Source organism: Condylura cristata, unplaced genomic scaffold (assembly GCF_000260355.1).
Source record: "Condylura cristata isolate star-nosed mole 26May11 unplaced genomic scaffold, ConCri1.0 scaffold00007, whole genome shotgun sequence".
Lineage (NCBI taxonomy): Eukaryota > Metazoa > Chordata > Mammalia > Eulipotyphla > Talpidae > Condylura > Condylura cristata.
Window position 1 is genome coordinate 42,941,932 of NW_004567108.1, and position 16,903 is coordinate 42,958,834.

Here is a 16,903-nt window from a genome sequence, read left to right on the forward strand (position 1 = left end):
TATGGGCCCTTCTACTGTCACGCAGGTCCCGCGGCGCAGGTGGGAGCAAGAGGCCGCTCTCGCAGTGCGTTGTCCTCGCGGCGGGAGGGAAGCAAGTGAGCTCTTAAAAGTGTAGGGCTCCTGCGACCCCTCTTACCAGCGCCATGGCAGTCCCAGGTGAAGATTAACGGCTGGGTGCCCATGTCTGGGAGGATAAGGGAGAGGCGGCTCGGGGAGGTCCGGGTGCGCTGGGATGGGAAGTAACGTCTATGGGGATTTAGGCGGCGGCGTTACAATTAATACTCTGGGTTGGTTTACATGAAAAGTTTAAGCTTGAAAACTAAACTCTGAAAGAAAGGAAAAAATTACCTCCCCCGCCCTGGCCAAGCCTCAGCGGATCTCGTCGTATTACGGGGCAAGTGTATCTTATCTCGGGTGGTGAAAGAAGAGAGCGACATTAACTGCAGGCCTAAGGGCGGGTGCCCAGAAAAATTGAGATCAACTTTCATAAGGCTTAAAAATGGTATTTGGAGGGGGAAACACTTGACTGGCCCAAGGAGCCATAGGCATTGTTCCTAGTGGAAGTCGCGGGTACGAAATGGGCGCTTGAGATTCTATTTCTTGCTCTTGCTGTTGCATGTAGTTGCTGTGCAGTCTTGGACCCGCCGCTCTGCCCTTCTGGGCCCCAATTTGCGCATCTGTAAAAGATTGAGTTTTGCTGATTAAGTCGATGGTGCCTGCCAGTTCGCATATTCTGTGCCCGAAGGGTACCGACCGAAAAAGCAGTCACCTCGCGAAATTAAGTGCTTCATAGATTTCTCCTCTACAATTACCAGTTGTTTTTTTTTTTGAAGTTTGGGAAAAAAAAAAAAAAAAAGGACATCTTCTTCTTAAAACCAGCCTTGCCACAAAGGGTTCTGCGGAACACTTTTAAGGGAGATAGTTTGAGAAATACACGCACGTGCGCGCATACACATGCCCACCACTCGGGAGATTTTACAGCGCACTTAGGTGTAGAAAAGACTGAGATGTGCCATGGTGCAGAAGCCCTTACTTTGCTTTAACCTGTCCTTCCAGTATTACTTGACCACATTTGTTCTGTGGCAGCCGTTTCTGAACTTCTGAACCTTATTTTGAAGGTAACTGTTACCGGAGGGTTATGCTTTTCTACCCACTGCAGTTTGAGAAGAAACACAAATGAAATTGTGAGAAAGAGAAGGTACACTCATTTCCTCATATAACAGTCTTTACTAGGTATCCACTGTGTGCCTGTTGGAAATACAGTGTGAGCAAGACAGTAGCTCATTAGACAGAACTTACAGTTCAGCAGTGAAGAGACAGTATCAGAAAGTTAAGCAAGTACTGAATAGGGAAAACAAAGTTTCAGGAGTACATATTAAGAATACCTAACAGGAAACAGGAAAGTCTCCCAGACGGTGTCTCATTTAGGATGAAACCTGAAGGACTGCAGAAGTGATAGGGTGCTAGAAGGGTGAGTTGCGGTATAGGGATTGAATAAATTAGGAAGAGAAAGTGAAAGATGTGTGCTTGGATAAAACTCAGTACCAATGGAAGAAAAGAACAAAATTAACAAGAGAGCTAATAGTAGCTAATCTTTTACTAAGCATTTATTATGTTTCAGCCACCATATCAAACATTGTGCTTTATCTCATGTACCACCTGCACTGAAGTAGGTATTAATAATTCCATCTTGCAGGAGAGGATACTGAAGGACAGAAATCAAGTGATTTGCTCATTATGTGACAGCTAGTAAGTGGCTATTTAACTCCTTTAGACCTGTGTGCTTATATATTTTATCATGTTATGGTATAATTTACAAGGTACCGCTTAAGGCACCTCATAAATCACAACAAAAAGTTTGGATATTTTCCTAAGATAATAGGAAGCCATTTAAGGGTTTTTGAACACTTTTGCATTTTGGAAAGATTGTTCTGTCTACATGGTAGGTTGGAGGGGAGTTGATGTGGAGGCAGAGTCATCAGTTAGGAGAAATTCTGGTGAGTTCTGAAGATGTCCCATGTATGGACTCAGTGGGAAAGAAAACAAGTAGATAGATTGAAGATGAATTTTTGATGGTAAAATCATTTGGAATCTGATTGATTCAGTTTGCAAGAGTAATAGAGAAATGAGGTATACCTGGGATTCACTGTTATATATCATCTGAGAAGGAGCATTTTCTAGGGGGATGATGACTACAGTTTGGGGCATGTGTTGAGGTTTAGTCAGATACAAAATTATAAAAATATCCAGTAGACAAAGAAAATTTGTAGCTTAGAAAAGAAGACAAAGTCAAAGACAAGAATTTGCATGTCATCCAAATGTGTAAGTATTATAGGAATTGAGGTCATGGGAGCGGACGAGTTTGTTTAGGTGAAGTATGTAAAATGTGAAGGTCTGTAGTTGAAGCCTGGATTAATACCCACATGTAAGTGGGAGGCAGACTGGTCAGTCTTCACAAGGATTACTGAAGCATCCTAGCAGTGGAAGCCTGCCCTGGTGATCTTTGAATCACATAGTTGCATCCAAAGCTGACCTATTATCACTGTTCATTTTCTTACCTGAACAAGCATTGATATGTTACAGACTCTCTGAGGCACATTGTGTAACAGTGTAAACCTTTGTAAACCCTAAGCCTGGTAATGAGCATGCGCTGCTTAAGAAAGAGAATAAAAGTGATTTTTAAACCCCTAGTGAAATTCCCTTAAACCTTGGGTGAGGTTATTGATAATTAACCCTCTTCCAATTCAAAATAATGCTTGAAAGTGTAGTGAACTTAAATTGTACCATTAAACTAGATGGCAGGATGTAAACTTTAAACCCAACCAAAATGATAGCATCCCTTTTAGATAATCAATGACAAGTATTGTGTTATGCTCTTATCTTTTTAGGTATAGTGCTTGTATGGATTCAGCATGGTTTTTCTTGGATGGTCCCTCTAGATATTATTGCAGGGTATAATTATGAATGAGGGAGGCTGCTTTCTATCGGTGAAGATCAGCCCAGTCTATTTAAGTCACCTACTTCAACTATTTTTTTACACATTGTGTGAAGCTACATCATTACATAATGCAATGAAATGGATGCTCTTAGGAAAACCATAGACTCTTAGTTGTTATTAAAGAAATAGCATTTCAATTAAAATTTTAGTGAAGTTTGCTTTCTTTTAAAAACTGCTTTTCCCATTCACATTTGTTGCAAGTTGTGGTTGGTACAAAAATTTATCTTTTCCTCTAGTACAGTGAGATTTATATAGAAGCAAAGTAGAGAATTTTCCTAGCCAAATTAGCATTACATCTGACATATCAAAGTCAATCAAATTCTCAAACCACATTACTGTAACATTTTTGTAATAGAATAATTCTAAATTATCCTACATCCACTTTCTTTTCACTTCTAACTTCTCCTAGATATAATTTCTCTGGTCTATTGCATTCATCAAAGGACCTTACAATATGGTCTTTCATCTATTCCATTTGACTTGAAATTCTAGTACCATTATTTCAACAAGTTCATATTCCCAACAACAGATAAGTTAACTTGAGCAGAAAAGTAAGGATACTAGGGAACTTACAGAATTTAAACAAAGACTATTAAAGCCCAGGAAATAGACAAGATCAAGGGAGTCCATAGCCAAAGTCTCCTCAAGGCCAACCTGGTCGGGCTCTGCTGCCAGTGGGCCATTGCAGTGGACACTGGACCCTGATGACAGAATTAACTGTTCCCACTTCAGTGTGTCACTTGTTTCTGATCTGTTGTATCGACTGTATCATTTATACTGTCAAGTAAAAAAGCTTTCATGAAAATAATAAACAAATGAAGCTGAACTTTTTTTTTTTTTTTTTTGAAGCTGAACTTTTAATTCAACCTGTCTGGTAAGGAAGTAGTTGATATGAGTTTATTTTATTTAAACTTCTTGTTATATTTCCCTTTCATGTAAAAATTAAACTTCGCTCAAGAAAATGGCGTATTTTTGGAAAAGCTTCATATTTTATTTATTCTGGAAATATGGAGTACTTAAAAATGAGTTTTATTAGTGTGTTTGGTCATAAAGTTATATTTTTAATACATGCTAAGATGGGTTATTTCAAATCTATTCATTAAAAGTGGTTATAGGAACAACAATAATGCATTCAACACAGTTTTATTTAATATTATTCATTGCTTATCTCTATGGAAACAGATATAATATAAACCCATATGCTCTGAGTTTTTTCTTCAACATGTAGTTATTTCATTATGAAAGAGTCTGCAATCTTATTACTAATACAGTTTCATTTTAAAGTTCTGCTACCGTACATCATTTGAGGCCCTATGCTATACCACAAGGTTATTGAAAAGAAGGAGATTGGGACACAACACTTGAAAACTTATTTAGTGACAAAAAGATACATACTTGATTAAAGCAGTAGCACAGCTTTAAACATGTTGATTAGAACACACATAAATGCTACAATGTGCAGGGCACTCTGTCATTAAAAGACCTTAGGTTTGCTGTCAAAGTAGACTTTTTTTTTTGTTTTTAAAGATTTATTTATTCATACAGAGCTGGGGTACAGGCCAGAGATGCAGAGGGTGAAAGGATTCACCAGGGACAGAGTGGGGAGCAGAACAGGCAGATCAATGAAGTACACTGCTGAGGGAAGCAGTGGGCGGGCCAGGAGAGGTCTGCCACGCCACGTGGATCTCCTCCGGGGCAGGTGGGGATCAAACTCATGAGGAAGTGGCTTTAGCTTCTTAGTGCAGTGCTTTAACCCGCTGCGCCACCAGGGAGGGCCCAAAGTAGACTTTTAAAGAATCCTAGCTTGTAAGCTGTTATGACGTAACAGTAGGAGGGTGAAGGTGGGAAGTTTTAACACCAGATGTCATGGGTGCTGCTCACAACACATACCACTCATAGGGTGAACTTAGGTCACTGGAAATGCTTGAAATTTGGGGTGGGGGTGGATGGTGGAGAATTGGGAGTGGTGAAGTGGGTGTTTTCCTGAGGTTGAGTACAACTGGACGTAGTTTTCTGACTTCTAACATTTTTCTTGGACAAAAGTCATGTTATGTTCAAATTATTCTCTCCTCTCTTACATTAATTGCTCTGAGAAGTAAATGTTCCTTAGTTAAGTCACCTCTGCAGCCTTGGGTTGGCATGTGTTAACTCAACACCATCTCATCTCATGGGCTTCACTTACCACTTTTTGGCACCTTGCTTGGGGCCACCCCAGGTACGGTTTTGGCAGGTCCCTGTGCTGCTAGGACCATTGTGACTGCCTCTTCAGAGAGCACAGCTGACAGATGGGTAGTGTCCATGCTGCACCATTTGTGCCAGCGTAGCACGGGCAGGAGCCCAAAGGCGTGGCTCCTCCTGGGTTTCAAAGAATGGGGCCACAGGGATCTGCTACCTGGAAGAGCAGTATTATTCTTCCTGCAGAGCCAGGCATGGCTTTCCCACCCCACTGGGCCTAAAAGGCAAAGCATTCAACTGAGAGATATCCTTAGAAATGTCATGCTGTTTGCTACATTCTATTCTCTACTGTCACTTTCTTCTTTCCTATTCCCCTCTTTTGGAATGGGACTGCGTAAGGCTCTAACTGACATAATAAAACAACAGAAATACTGAGAAAAAATGCATTTTTATTAATATTCAAAAGTTGAAACTTAAAGTAAAGTAACAAATTGGAAAAGATTATTTCACAATTGCATAGTTTGCTAATGGAATGAGTAGAAGGAAAAAAAAAAATCCTGGTACCAGTTCACTAACTTTTACACCATCCTACCTTTCAATAATTTTACATCATTGTATGTTATAATTTGTTTCAATTTAATTGAAAATTTCTTTCTAACAGCGTCTTTAGGATATCATGGTTATAGTTTAGCATAGTACTTCTGTGCAATTTGGCAACCACTTGTATGATAGGATACACAAAAACTAAAACACTGAGCACTTACATTTTACTTTAAAAAAACCTGTGGACCCATTTGACAGAAGATCAAACATCAAAATTGATAACTATTCCTTGATTGGCTTATATGCTAACAGTTTTTCAAGTGCCCCACCCGAATGGTCTAGTTGGCAGCAATTTTAATGTGAACATTCATTTGTAATGTAGTTTATATTTTAACAGAAAGGACTCATTGTAAAGTTATTTAATCATATCATGGACTGGTTGTAAAGAGTCATTATACTTGACTTGCTTGGCTTCCCAGGGTCATAGCTAGAGAGAATTTGCCTTTGTAGTTTCTACCTTAATTGTCACCCATAGCCTGCTTAGATAGGATTTAAATGTGATTTTGGAATTATACTTACAAGTTGACACAGAAACAATTTAAGACTTTGGGGACTATTGTATTAGAATGAATATATTTTGCATGTGAAAAGTATTTGAATTTTTGGCGGTAGGGGCAGGAGAGAAATGCTCTAGAATTTGGTTTCCCAAAATTAGTGTTGAACTCTAACCCAAATATGATGGCATTAGGAGGTAATGAGATTTAAGGGTGGAGCCACTTGGGATTATGACATATATAAGAGCTCTCAACACTCTCCTTTGATCCTTTCTGCTGAGACCACTGGAGAAGATGACCATCTATGAACCCAGAAGTAAGTTCTTAGCAGACACCAAGTCAGCTGGTTCCTTGAATTTTAACTTCCAGCATCAAGAACTTTAAAATTTAAATTATTTTTTAAAAAAGTTTACCAACAATTTTTTTTAGCTTTTTCATGTGACAATTTTTTTGTTTTTACTGTTTTATATGTCTCCTAAAATTATGCCCAATTATATTTCAGGTTGCAACAAGGACAGTGTTCGAGCAGGCTGTAAAAAATGTGGCTACCGTAAGTGTACTTAAAAAGTAACATTTCATTCAGTGGATACTTATGTCTTTGGATATTCCAAAGATGTCACAATGTGTATGTAATGTATAGTACTGTACCAGTTAAGAATTTGGAGAAAGTGTATTCCAAAAACCAAAAGTGTGTGTGTGTGTGTGTGTATACACTTCAGCATTGGTTTTCTTGAATACCAAGGATAGTAAACTTGTAATTTTTGTATCAGTTTTTGTATTAGAGTGTATTTGCCTGTGAATGTGTATCTGAGAACATCGGCTGTGTAATTTCTTACCATTGGTGGGCCATAATCAAAAAATTTGAAAGCTGCTGCTCTAGAGAAATACTGATAAATGTCTGCAAAGAGGCATTTACAGCTATTAATTTCAGCACTATTTGTAACAGCAAGTATTAGAAACAACCTAAGATTCTATCAGTGGTAGAAAGGATAAATATTATTTTTATACAATGAAACTTTTTAAATCAGAGAACACAAGATCATTACATCTCCTTATACTTATGTTGGCATCTTTATAAATGCCAATCATAAATATAAACATATAAATCAACAAGCATAATATTGAGTGAGGAGAAATAAATTATATATGATTAGTGAGTATAGTTGAGTTTATGTTTTTGTGTTAAAAAATAGCAACAGTATAATATGTTTGTGAAAATATGTACCAACTTCAATCTAGTTACTGCTGAAGGCCCTGGATGGTTTGTGGCGGAATCCCAAGGCTAGTAAAGCTATCCAGCATTCTGTGTGTGTGTGTAGGCACATGTGAGCATTTTCTCTTAGAAACTTTTTTTTTTCTTTTTTTTTTCTCTTAGAAACTTTTAATTGAATATGGGCATAATGTCAATACAGGGATATAGGTACATGGTATTGATTCTGTTATTTCCTATACTTTTCTGGGTTTTGTAATAATTGATTTTTGTAATTGCATCATGCTCTAACGAAGTAACTTGTAGTTTTTGATATGGAGAATCAATAGGGGATGAATGATAACAAGAATTAAAATTTTAGGTGTTCTTTGGAAGAACACATGAAGCTATTTAATGTGGCACCTTTAACTAGATGAAAATGATACAAATTCATGAGTAACATAGTCACATTGCAAAGGAAAGGGTTTAGGAAAGGAATAAAATATAAAATCCTAAGTATAAGGAAATGTTCTTTATACACACACAGGAAAAATATACTATGTGTTGAAATCCATTAGACACAGTCAAAAATGCTCATTAAATTAGAAGTTCTAATGAAGAAAGGCAAAAATTCTCTCTGAATGTTGCATTAGAGAATACAAACTACCACCCACAGAATCTAAATTACTGCTAAGCATTTTATTATCAAACTTGTAATTTATTGCTCACCATGTGTTAATAAAACAAAAAATGTATAATGTGTGTATAATTTTGCTCCCCACGTTTTTGTTTGCTTACTTAGCTGGTCACCTGACTTTTGAATGCCGTAATTTCCTCCGTGTGGATCCCAAAAGGGACATAGTTTTGGATGTCAGCAGCACAAGCAGCGAAGAAAGTGATGAAGAGAATGAAGAGCTGAATAAATTGCAGGCATTACAAGAAAAAAGTAAGCAATACATTTCTCTCCATCCTTTAAAAATTTCTAAAGACACTATATTATGTTTATTTCTTGTTCTATTATGTAGTAGCATTAAGATCGCTTCTGTATTATATACAAGAAGTGCTTCATAGGTAAGGAAACAGGCTTTAAGCACAGTAATATATCCAGAGTCAAATGACAGGTCAGAGATAGAACCTTGGAATAAGTCTATTTCTGCTTTCAGAACCCAGGTTTGGTTTTCTTTTACTTTATTTCCCCAGCATGTGTCACATAGTACAAAAAATCTGACTTTAGACATGGTCACTATTTGACCATTTTTTTAGCATGTGACTTTCAGCAAATTATTGAACCACGCTGAATTCAGTTTCTTTGTCAGCTAGCACAAAGGATTTGATTGTCAAATCACCCTCATTTAAATCAAATCTTACCCAGTATCATGTTTTACTAAGTAATCAAATGAGCATAAGAAGTTTCTACATTTTATTATTGTAAAAAGACTTTCAAAAGAAAGTGATTTCAGTTTTGAAAGGAAACATCTTAGTGTTATGTTTCATTAGTTGTATTTTCCAGGGAGTCATGTTGTCAAAGCCTTAGGATTATCTACCATAAACAATCTTACACAAACCAGGTATATCCTGCTCTGCATATTCTTTCCCTACTTGGTTTGGTCTCAGGCAAGCCATGGAGTGCCCACCTCATTGCAGCCTGCAGAGCAGAGAAGCCTGTATTCCCCCCTCAGTCCTGCTGTGAATGTTGCCTTAGTTTTTTCTGGGTGGTTAATTACAATAGGGCATTTAAAAGTTTCCTATCACTAGGCTGACTCTTTCTTAATCCTTTGGTGAGAGAGGATGTTGGTGCAATTTTCTCAGCATCTACTGACAACACTGGTTTGTCAGTTTCTTCCACTGCAAAATGTGAGCTGTATGAAACTAAAAGAAGTTTCAAGGAACTATAGTGAGTCTTTTGTTCTATTTTTTTTTATGTTTGTTTTTAGAAGATCTGGGGATTTTATTTATACTTAATGAAAATAATAGGAAATGTACATCTATTCCATCTTCCCAGAAGCAAAAGTCCAGCTGATTTTTGACAAGGTGGAAATGCAATTGTGTGTTGAAAGGGTAGTCTTTTCAACAAATACTGTTAAAATGATTGAATGCCCAAAAAAGTATTAAAAAAATGTTATAAAATGTTAACTACCACAGTTCCATTTTCAAAAGATGAAAACATTGGGACTTATGTGTAAATATATTGTGTAAGTGAATGTATCTGTATATCTGTATACATATAAAGAAAGTCTAGACTATATGTAGTGAAAAAAAATTGCTACTTAAAAAACAAGTTAGAGAATAGTGTATATCTTCTTCATGACACAGTGACATTGTATTTAATCTGTTGTGTGGTCTGTCCCATGATCCTAAATTTGTTTGACAAAGACCATTTAGAAGCTATACATGATTGTATTGTTTTGTTTGTTGAGGCCTAGAATGCTAACCATGAAACCACTTTGAGTTGCTAAGAATTAGAAGTAGAATACTTGACTTTTTAATTTAATGTGCCTAGTGGTATATAGTATTTTTATAAGATTTTAATGAATAAAAAATCACATGAAAAGTGATCAATATCGTAAGCAATGAAATTCACCAACCAAAATAAAAACAAATATGCATGTATATTAGTAAGTGGGTCATAGTAATCAAATACTTTCCTCTCAACATATAGGAATAAATGAAGAAGAAGAAAAGAAAAAAGCAAAAAGCAAAGAAAAGATCAAGTTGAAAAAAAAAAGAAAAAGGTATTTTTGACATCATTTTTATAAAAGCAGAAATGTGAATCCAGGATGGATTATAATATTTGATTGTTCATGTTCAGTTTATTTAATATTAATGTTTTCTTAATGGAAGTTAGCCATTTAGTTATTTCAGTAAAATAACAAAAGTTCGATAAGTCAGAGTCAAAATTAAACACTAAGCTGCCTTAAATTTTCCTTCTAGAATAATTAAAGATATAAATAAGTAACAATCCTCCACCTTCTTTTTTGTTTTCTTTTTGTATTCTAGAATTTTAAGTTTCAGCTCTAAGTTTGCAGAGATTTAATTTTTCCTCATATATATGACTTTGGAGCTATAGATATTTGTATCCTTATTGTAGCACTACCATGCTAAGAAACTAACTTGTATTCAGAATTTATTTACTCATTTGCCATGTTAAAAATTCCTTTAGGTCTTTCAAAATTCTTATCAGTCACCTATGATCCTGTACATTGCAACTAGTATTTTGTTGTCTTATTTCCACTATCACAACATGGTGAATTACTTACAGGAAAAATGAAATTATGTATTTTCTTCCAAATTATTTATTCCAGCCTCTCTACCTTGGGCCTCACAGACCTCATACAGAGCACAAAATTTTATAGGCACAGCTAGCAGAAATGTCACCCAATAGAATTGCTCTGTGATGTTAAGATATATGTATACAATAAAAAATAAGGTGTTATGTACAGAAAAAGAAAGAAAATCCTGGGGGACCTCCCTGGTGGCATAGGGGTTAAATCTCAATGCTGTTACCACTGCAACCTGAGTTTAATCCCTCACCAGGGAACTGACCCACGTGTGGCACAGTAGACCTCTCTTGTGTCACCCACTGCTCCCTTCTGCAGTACATTTTCGGTAAATCTGCTGGTTCTCCCCTCTGTCTCGGTGAATCTGCTCACTCCCCTCACCTCTGGCCTGTGCTCCAGTTCTTCAGTCAATCAATAATAAAATTCTGAACCAAAAATAAAGCCAAAATGAACAAAAAGAGCAGGTAGAGAAAAAGCTTTAATCAGAATATGAGAATGCTGGAAATCAGGTAAGAGTTGAGAAAAACAAAATTTAATAGGAAACAAGAGAATAAATGAAAAATAATTCAGCAAATACCAGAAGTCTTAAGTGGACAAGCAAAAGGAAGGAATCTAACATTACAGAAATGGAAGAAAACTCAGAGTCCCTAATTGAAGAATACGGTTGAAGAATTCACACAATCAAGACACAGACAAAAACAGTATAGATACTGAATTTCCTTTCTTTAGTTTGGGTATTCATGTCTAATAGTTAGATCACTGAACTGTCTCTTGAGATGCTTCAATGAATTCCATTCCTGCCTTGTCATGCATATGGAGATTGAATATATGTAGAAGGTCTCACACCTTTGTATAAGACCTAAGGAGATAATCTTTTTCAGTTTTTTGTTATTTTTAATATTTGAGGAATGAATTCTACAGCTATCTTCCAGTTTAGTATTATAATAATAATAATAGAAAAATAAAGTATCATGACAAATCATCCTAATTCATTTAGCATATACATTTAAAAACACCCACTCTTTCACTAGTGAAAATTATTTCAGAATGCAAGCATTTGTCTATATCAATCTTCATCCAGAAGAAACAAATGCTTTAATTTTAAAAATTAAAATAATTTACAAAAGTGCTTTTATTTTGCTAATTTTCAGCTTTTATCCTTTATAGCAAAAGTACAGATGTATTCCTTTTTCTGTAATTCCTTCCTTTTGTGGCTCTTTTAAAGAATTTGTAGTTTCCTATATATACAAGTGAACTGTGTTTGTAGTAAGGTTTGGCAAGCACAAATATTTTACCTTTTAAGGTTGTGGATAGAATGAAAAACTGGACATCAAAAAAGATTTTACCTTACTGATCTGAAAATTCATAATTGAAGTTGAACAGAAGTATTTGTTTTGTCAGCATCTATGATCACATAACAAAAATTCTGAACTTAGCATTTTAAGAGAATACAAATATATAAAGCCCATTTTATTCAAGTCTCTTTATTTATATTCTTAACTTTCTCAAAGAGTAGAATTAAGGTTATTCAAATCCATTTTAACATCACCTATCAAACATAATTAGTATATATTATTACTTACAGGTCTTATTCATCCAGTTCCACTGAAGAAGACACTTCAAAACAAAAGAAACAAAAATATCAGAAGAAAGAAAAGAAAAAAGAAAAAAAAAGATCAAAAAAGGGAAAACATCACAAAAAAGATAAAAAGAAGAGAAAAAAGGAAAAGCATTCTTCTACCCCTGACAATTCTGAGATCTCCAAAAAGTAACTGGGACTTTGGCCTATGCCATTAAATTTGAAATTTTGGTTTTGAAAATTATTTGACCTTCCTTGGAATTTACTATATAATTATGCTTTGCAATAAATCACAACCTTTTCCATTTAGACATTTTTTCCAAATATGGGACCATTATCCTCTGGAAATATATTTTTAATGTGCTATGATTGTAAGTGTTGAATAAGTCTTATAACTTATCATCCCTGCCCCAGGTATGGATAAGTGTATATACAAAGCACATTATTTTCTGAATTCATATCTATGTGTGTCTGGCTAGTGTTTCTACTTTGTAAGTTGATTGTAAATAACAAGACTACAGTCAACATAGGTAATCTTCCTAATAGTTAATGAGCACTGCTAAATCAAGTATCTGCCATCCAGTGATAAAGCCAGGAAGGGAATAATACTTTGCTTTTGACACTGAAAATGTAATAGCTTTCTAGCCTATGATAATATATAAAAATAGTGAAATTCCTCACTATTGCTTTTAACTCCCTAAGCTTTTTTGGATATCATAGGAGTTTAAGCTGCTTTATTGGTCTTGATTAGGGGTTTTAAGTTGACAGTGTTGGCAGGAAGATGCACATGAAAATATAGCAAAGTTTCACTGTTTTACAAAGTGCAGTTTCTAGTACCTGCCTCATTTGTTTTTGTAATGGAAATATTTCTTCCTTGTTTAAAAAGATAAGTGTGACTTAGCCTATTAGTAAGTCTGTTTAGGCAGGATTTTTACAATAGGCTCCTGGGTTGTTTTTCAAATGTGCCATATTGGCATGTCTTACTTAAAGTGATACCTCAAACAGAACTTTTTATTTAAAAGGATGAAAGATAAATCTTCACTAGAATTGATTTTTATTGTTATTCAGTATGTAAATTTTATGAAACTTGTTTCTATGAGTAATGTGGAAATTTTTTACAAATGTGAACATATGTATTTATTTGCCTGAAATAATTTGTAGTTTTGAAGCAGGTTTCACACCAAATTTGTGGTTTCATAAGTCACCAGTTTAGGGTGTTTCTTTTTTTCACTTAAGTCATAAACCTCAGGAGCAGTGACAAAAATTTAGGATTAAGAATTTTATTCTGTACTTTTAACAATTTCAGAGCCAGGGAATTGCATCATGAAAGCCTTTGTATATTAATGGAAATTTTATATAAGTAAGCATTTTCAGGCACATGTTAGTATTGGATATAAGTGTTTCTAACATTTTTAATTTCACAATGATCATTGTTTTTTAATATGCATAATATTCCCAATGAGTTAAATACTTACTACTGTAGCATCATTAAAAATCAACTAATAATCATGACACAGCACCAAAGATTGCAAGTACCTCACTGTGGTGCAGTTATAAATTTTCAGAATGATAACCTACATAGCCACAGGTATGCTGATTATGTGAAATCAGGTAAGTACACATAACTTCACAACCTAGAAGAATGTACTGAATCTTCCTTCACCCAGCACCATTACTTGGTGTGCCCTCATTGAACAGGGACTCCTCATACCTCCTTGTAACATTTGCTTACCATGTTCAGATTATAGGGAGTCGACCCACTTCCTCATCTAGCATTAATACCGTGGAAACTCTTATACTTCTATCTTTTCTCTAGCCTATTTTAGTTATATGGCCTTCTCAAAAATAAATTATCTTGTTTAAATAGTTAGTTGTTTGGAAACAGAACTACTAGGTTAAGGGTTTGTTTTCCCTTTGCTATATTTTGTATTTTTTTTATGGAAAATACAGTTTTTTGGCTATCAAGATAGAAGATAAGTTTTTTAAAATTCAAATACTTGGACAATACTACATGCAAAAGGATAGCTTCATCCTATTAAATGTATAACATGGTTTAAAATGATAATTGTAATGAAACAGAATTAATCCATTTTTTTATTCTGTTAATTGTAGAGATTATAAATTGGTATATTAAGTTTATTTTAGGAATAGTGATACAATAAATAATGCTTTGAAAGAATTATATAAAATCCAGCCATCATTATCTATTATACTGTGCAAATTAAATGATGTTAATGGTCAGTAGTTTTTTTTTTTCTCCCCAGAAACAATCTTGAACATTATTCTTAAGAAATAGTATGAGAATAGCTATGAAATAGCTCATCTAAATAAAGCTCATTTGTTTTTACTAAAATAATTTTCTTCTAAAGTGATCTTGATATTATAATTGGGATTAATGCACAACTCACTAATCTATTTTAGGAGAAAATTAATGAAATTTCCTCTCAGAGAGTTGTAACAGAACGGATACTGTATTAAATAGAAAAATTCCAAAGTCCAACCCATTTTTTTAAAACAAATATTGGAGTTAACGTTTTGCTTTTTGATGTGTACATATATGTTCCAAACCACCCACACCTCTTTGCCTCCCTCCCTCATCCATCCCACTCTTGCCTCTCTTCCTTCTACTAACCATTAATTTTTTTCACTAAGTTCAAGATTTCTTCCTGCTGTACTTTTTCTGTCTGGTTTTTTTTGTTGTTGCTTATTTACATTCCATGAATGAGTTAACCACCCAGTATCAATCTACTTAGTATAAACACCTCAAGGTTTTCCCGTTTTGTCCCCAAAGTCACTGTCATCCTTTCTTCATATATAGTATTCCACTGAATATGTATTCCACCATTTCTTTATTCATTCATTTGTTGAAGGGCACATAGGTTGGTTCCAGGACATAACATGGCAATTGTGAAAAAATCTTCACCTTTCTAGCTTCCTCTGTGACCTTCAACAAAGTCATTTATCTCTTCTGGGCCTTGGTGTCTTTCATTTATAAACTACTATATCAACTTATCCCTGAGATTCCCTCCTAGTCCTTAATATGTATTGTTATCAATATTTAAGAAAAATGCAAGTAATATTTACATTATAAACTATTACAGGTAAGTAGATAACATTCTGTGTTGATAAAGACTGAATTCATTAAATGTAACTTAATCTTATTTATACAAATAATTGATAATTTGGTTACATCCTTACCACTGAAAATATATCATTTTCATGAGATGAAATTTAGATTTATATCTGTAACCAGATTATTTGAGTAACTTGAGGTTATTACATTTGGGCTGATGGACCTACTCGCCATGTAGTTTATTTATATCATCTGTTTACTAGAATCTTTCAGTAAAATATAGCTATTTGTATCTTTAGTTTTCCAAAGTACAAAATATCAATAAATAAGTAAAATAACAATAAGTTTAGATTTACTGCTCACTCTATATTGAATTATAAAACCCTTGGTCACCTTTGATTTAAATGGGTTGAGAAGTTATTAGTGGTGTTTATTAAAATGCCATGAGTCATTTCTTCAACAAATATGAATGCCTAGCATAGCAACTACTGTGCAAAATATTGAGGAAAAAGAGATTAACAGAACACATTTGTTTCCCTGTAGGAGTTTCACAGTTTAGTTGGTAGGAGAAACACAAGAACATATCATTTGATAATTACAGTAGTTGACCTGAAAATGGGTTTGTAAAACAGAGGGTTACCTAACCTATTCTGGAGAAATTAGAGGAGGCTCTCTGGAGAAAGTAATGCCTGAATTGCATTTTAGTTGACAATGAGAGGGTAGGGTTTTTTTGTTTTCTGACAGAGCACATACTATGAGCTTTTAAGCCACAATAGAGGCCCTCCCTGGTGGTGCAAGGGGTTAAAGTGCAGCTGAAGCACAGCATTATGAAGCTATCCACAGCCACTGCAGCATGAGCTCGATCCCCAGCCAAGGAAGTGACACATATGGCATGGCAGACCTCTTCTGATCCGCCCACTGCTCCCTTAGCAGTGTATTTCTGTCAGTCCACCTGTTCTGCCCCCAACTCTGTCTCTGGTGAATCCTCTCACCCCAAACCCCACACCTCCAGCCTGTTCCCTAGTTCTTGTATGCATAAGTAAATAAATCTTTAAACACCACAATAGAAAAAACATAGGGGATGGAGGGAACAAGGAAGAATTTAGAGTATCCTAGATCCTCAGAAAACAAGAGAACAGGTCTTAGACTCCAGACCATCAGCAATGAGCCATCTTCAGAGAGTTTTACAGAAAGACATGACTTTTATTGGAGTTTTATTGATTTCAAAATTCCACAGTTTTTAAAAGATAAAATTGCTTTCATTAAGAGGCCACGTGGGGAAAAAAAAAAAAGCGGCCACATGGAAAATAATTTGAATTGTTTATGTTCCATTATTACTATTCTAGACCCAGCTTTCTAGGATCTGATTATTACTATACCAAAAGTTACAATGACTTAAACCTTCTAAAAACATACCAAGCTACTGTATTTTTACAGAACCATCCCCAGAATTACATGTACAAATTATGTACATACGTTGAAATGTGTTTTGCTTTTAATTTTAGATTGTTTGA

General features: G+C 35.0%; 1 protein-coding gene across 1 annotated transcript; it reads left to right on the top strand.

Moving 5' to 3' along the window:
• The first annotated feature begins 4 nt into the window (after positions 1-4).
• On the top strand, positions 5-15,734 carry SREK1IP1 (SREK1-interacting protein 1). Its single transcript, XM_004678269.2, has 5 exons — positions 5-156; positions 6,773-6,820; positions 8,262-8,405; positions 10,119-10,191; positions 12,323-15,734. Exons 1-5 carry the CDS (start codon positions 144-146, stop codon positions 12,507-12,509), a joined length of 465 nt encoding a protein of 154 aa, XP_004678326.1. The 5' UTR covers positions 5-143; the 3' UTR covers positions 12,510-15,734.
• The last annotated feature ends 1,169 nt before the right edge of the window (positions 15,735-16,903 follow it).

Coding starts and splice junctions, on each gene's coding strand:
- SREK1IP1 (XM_004678269.2), top strand. Junction 6,821..8,261: donor CTGTAAAAAATGTGGCTACC/GTAAGTGTACTT, acceptor TTGCTTACTTAG/CTGGTCACCTGACTTTTGAA. Junction 10,192..12,322: donor TTGAAAAAAAAAAGAAAAAG/GTATTTTTGACA, acceptor TATTACTTACAG/GTCTTATTCATCCAGTTCCA.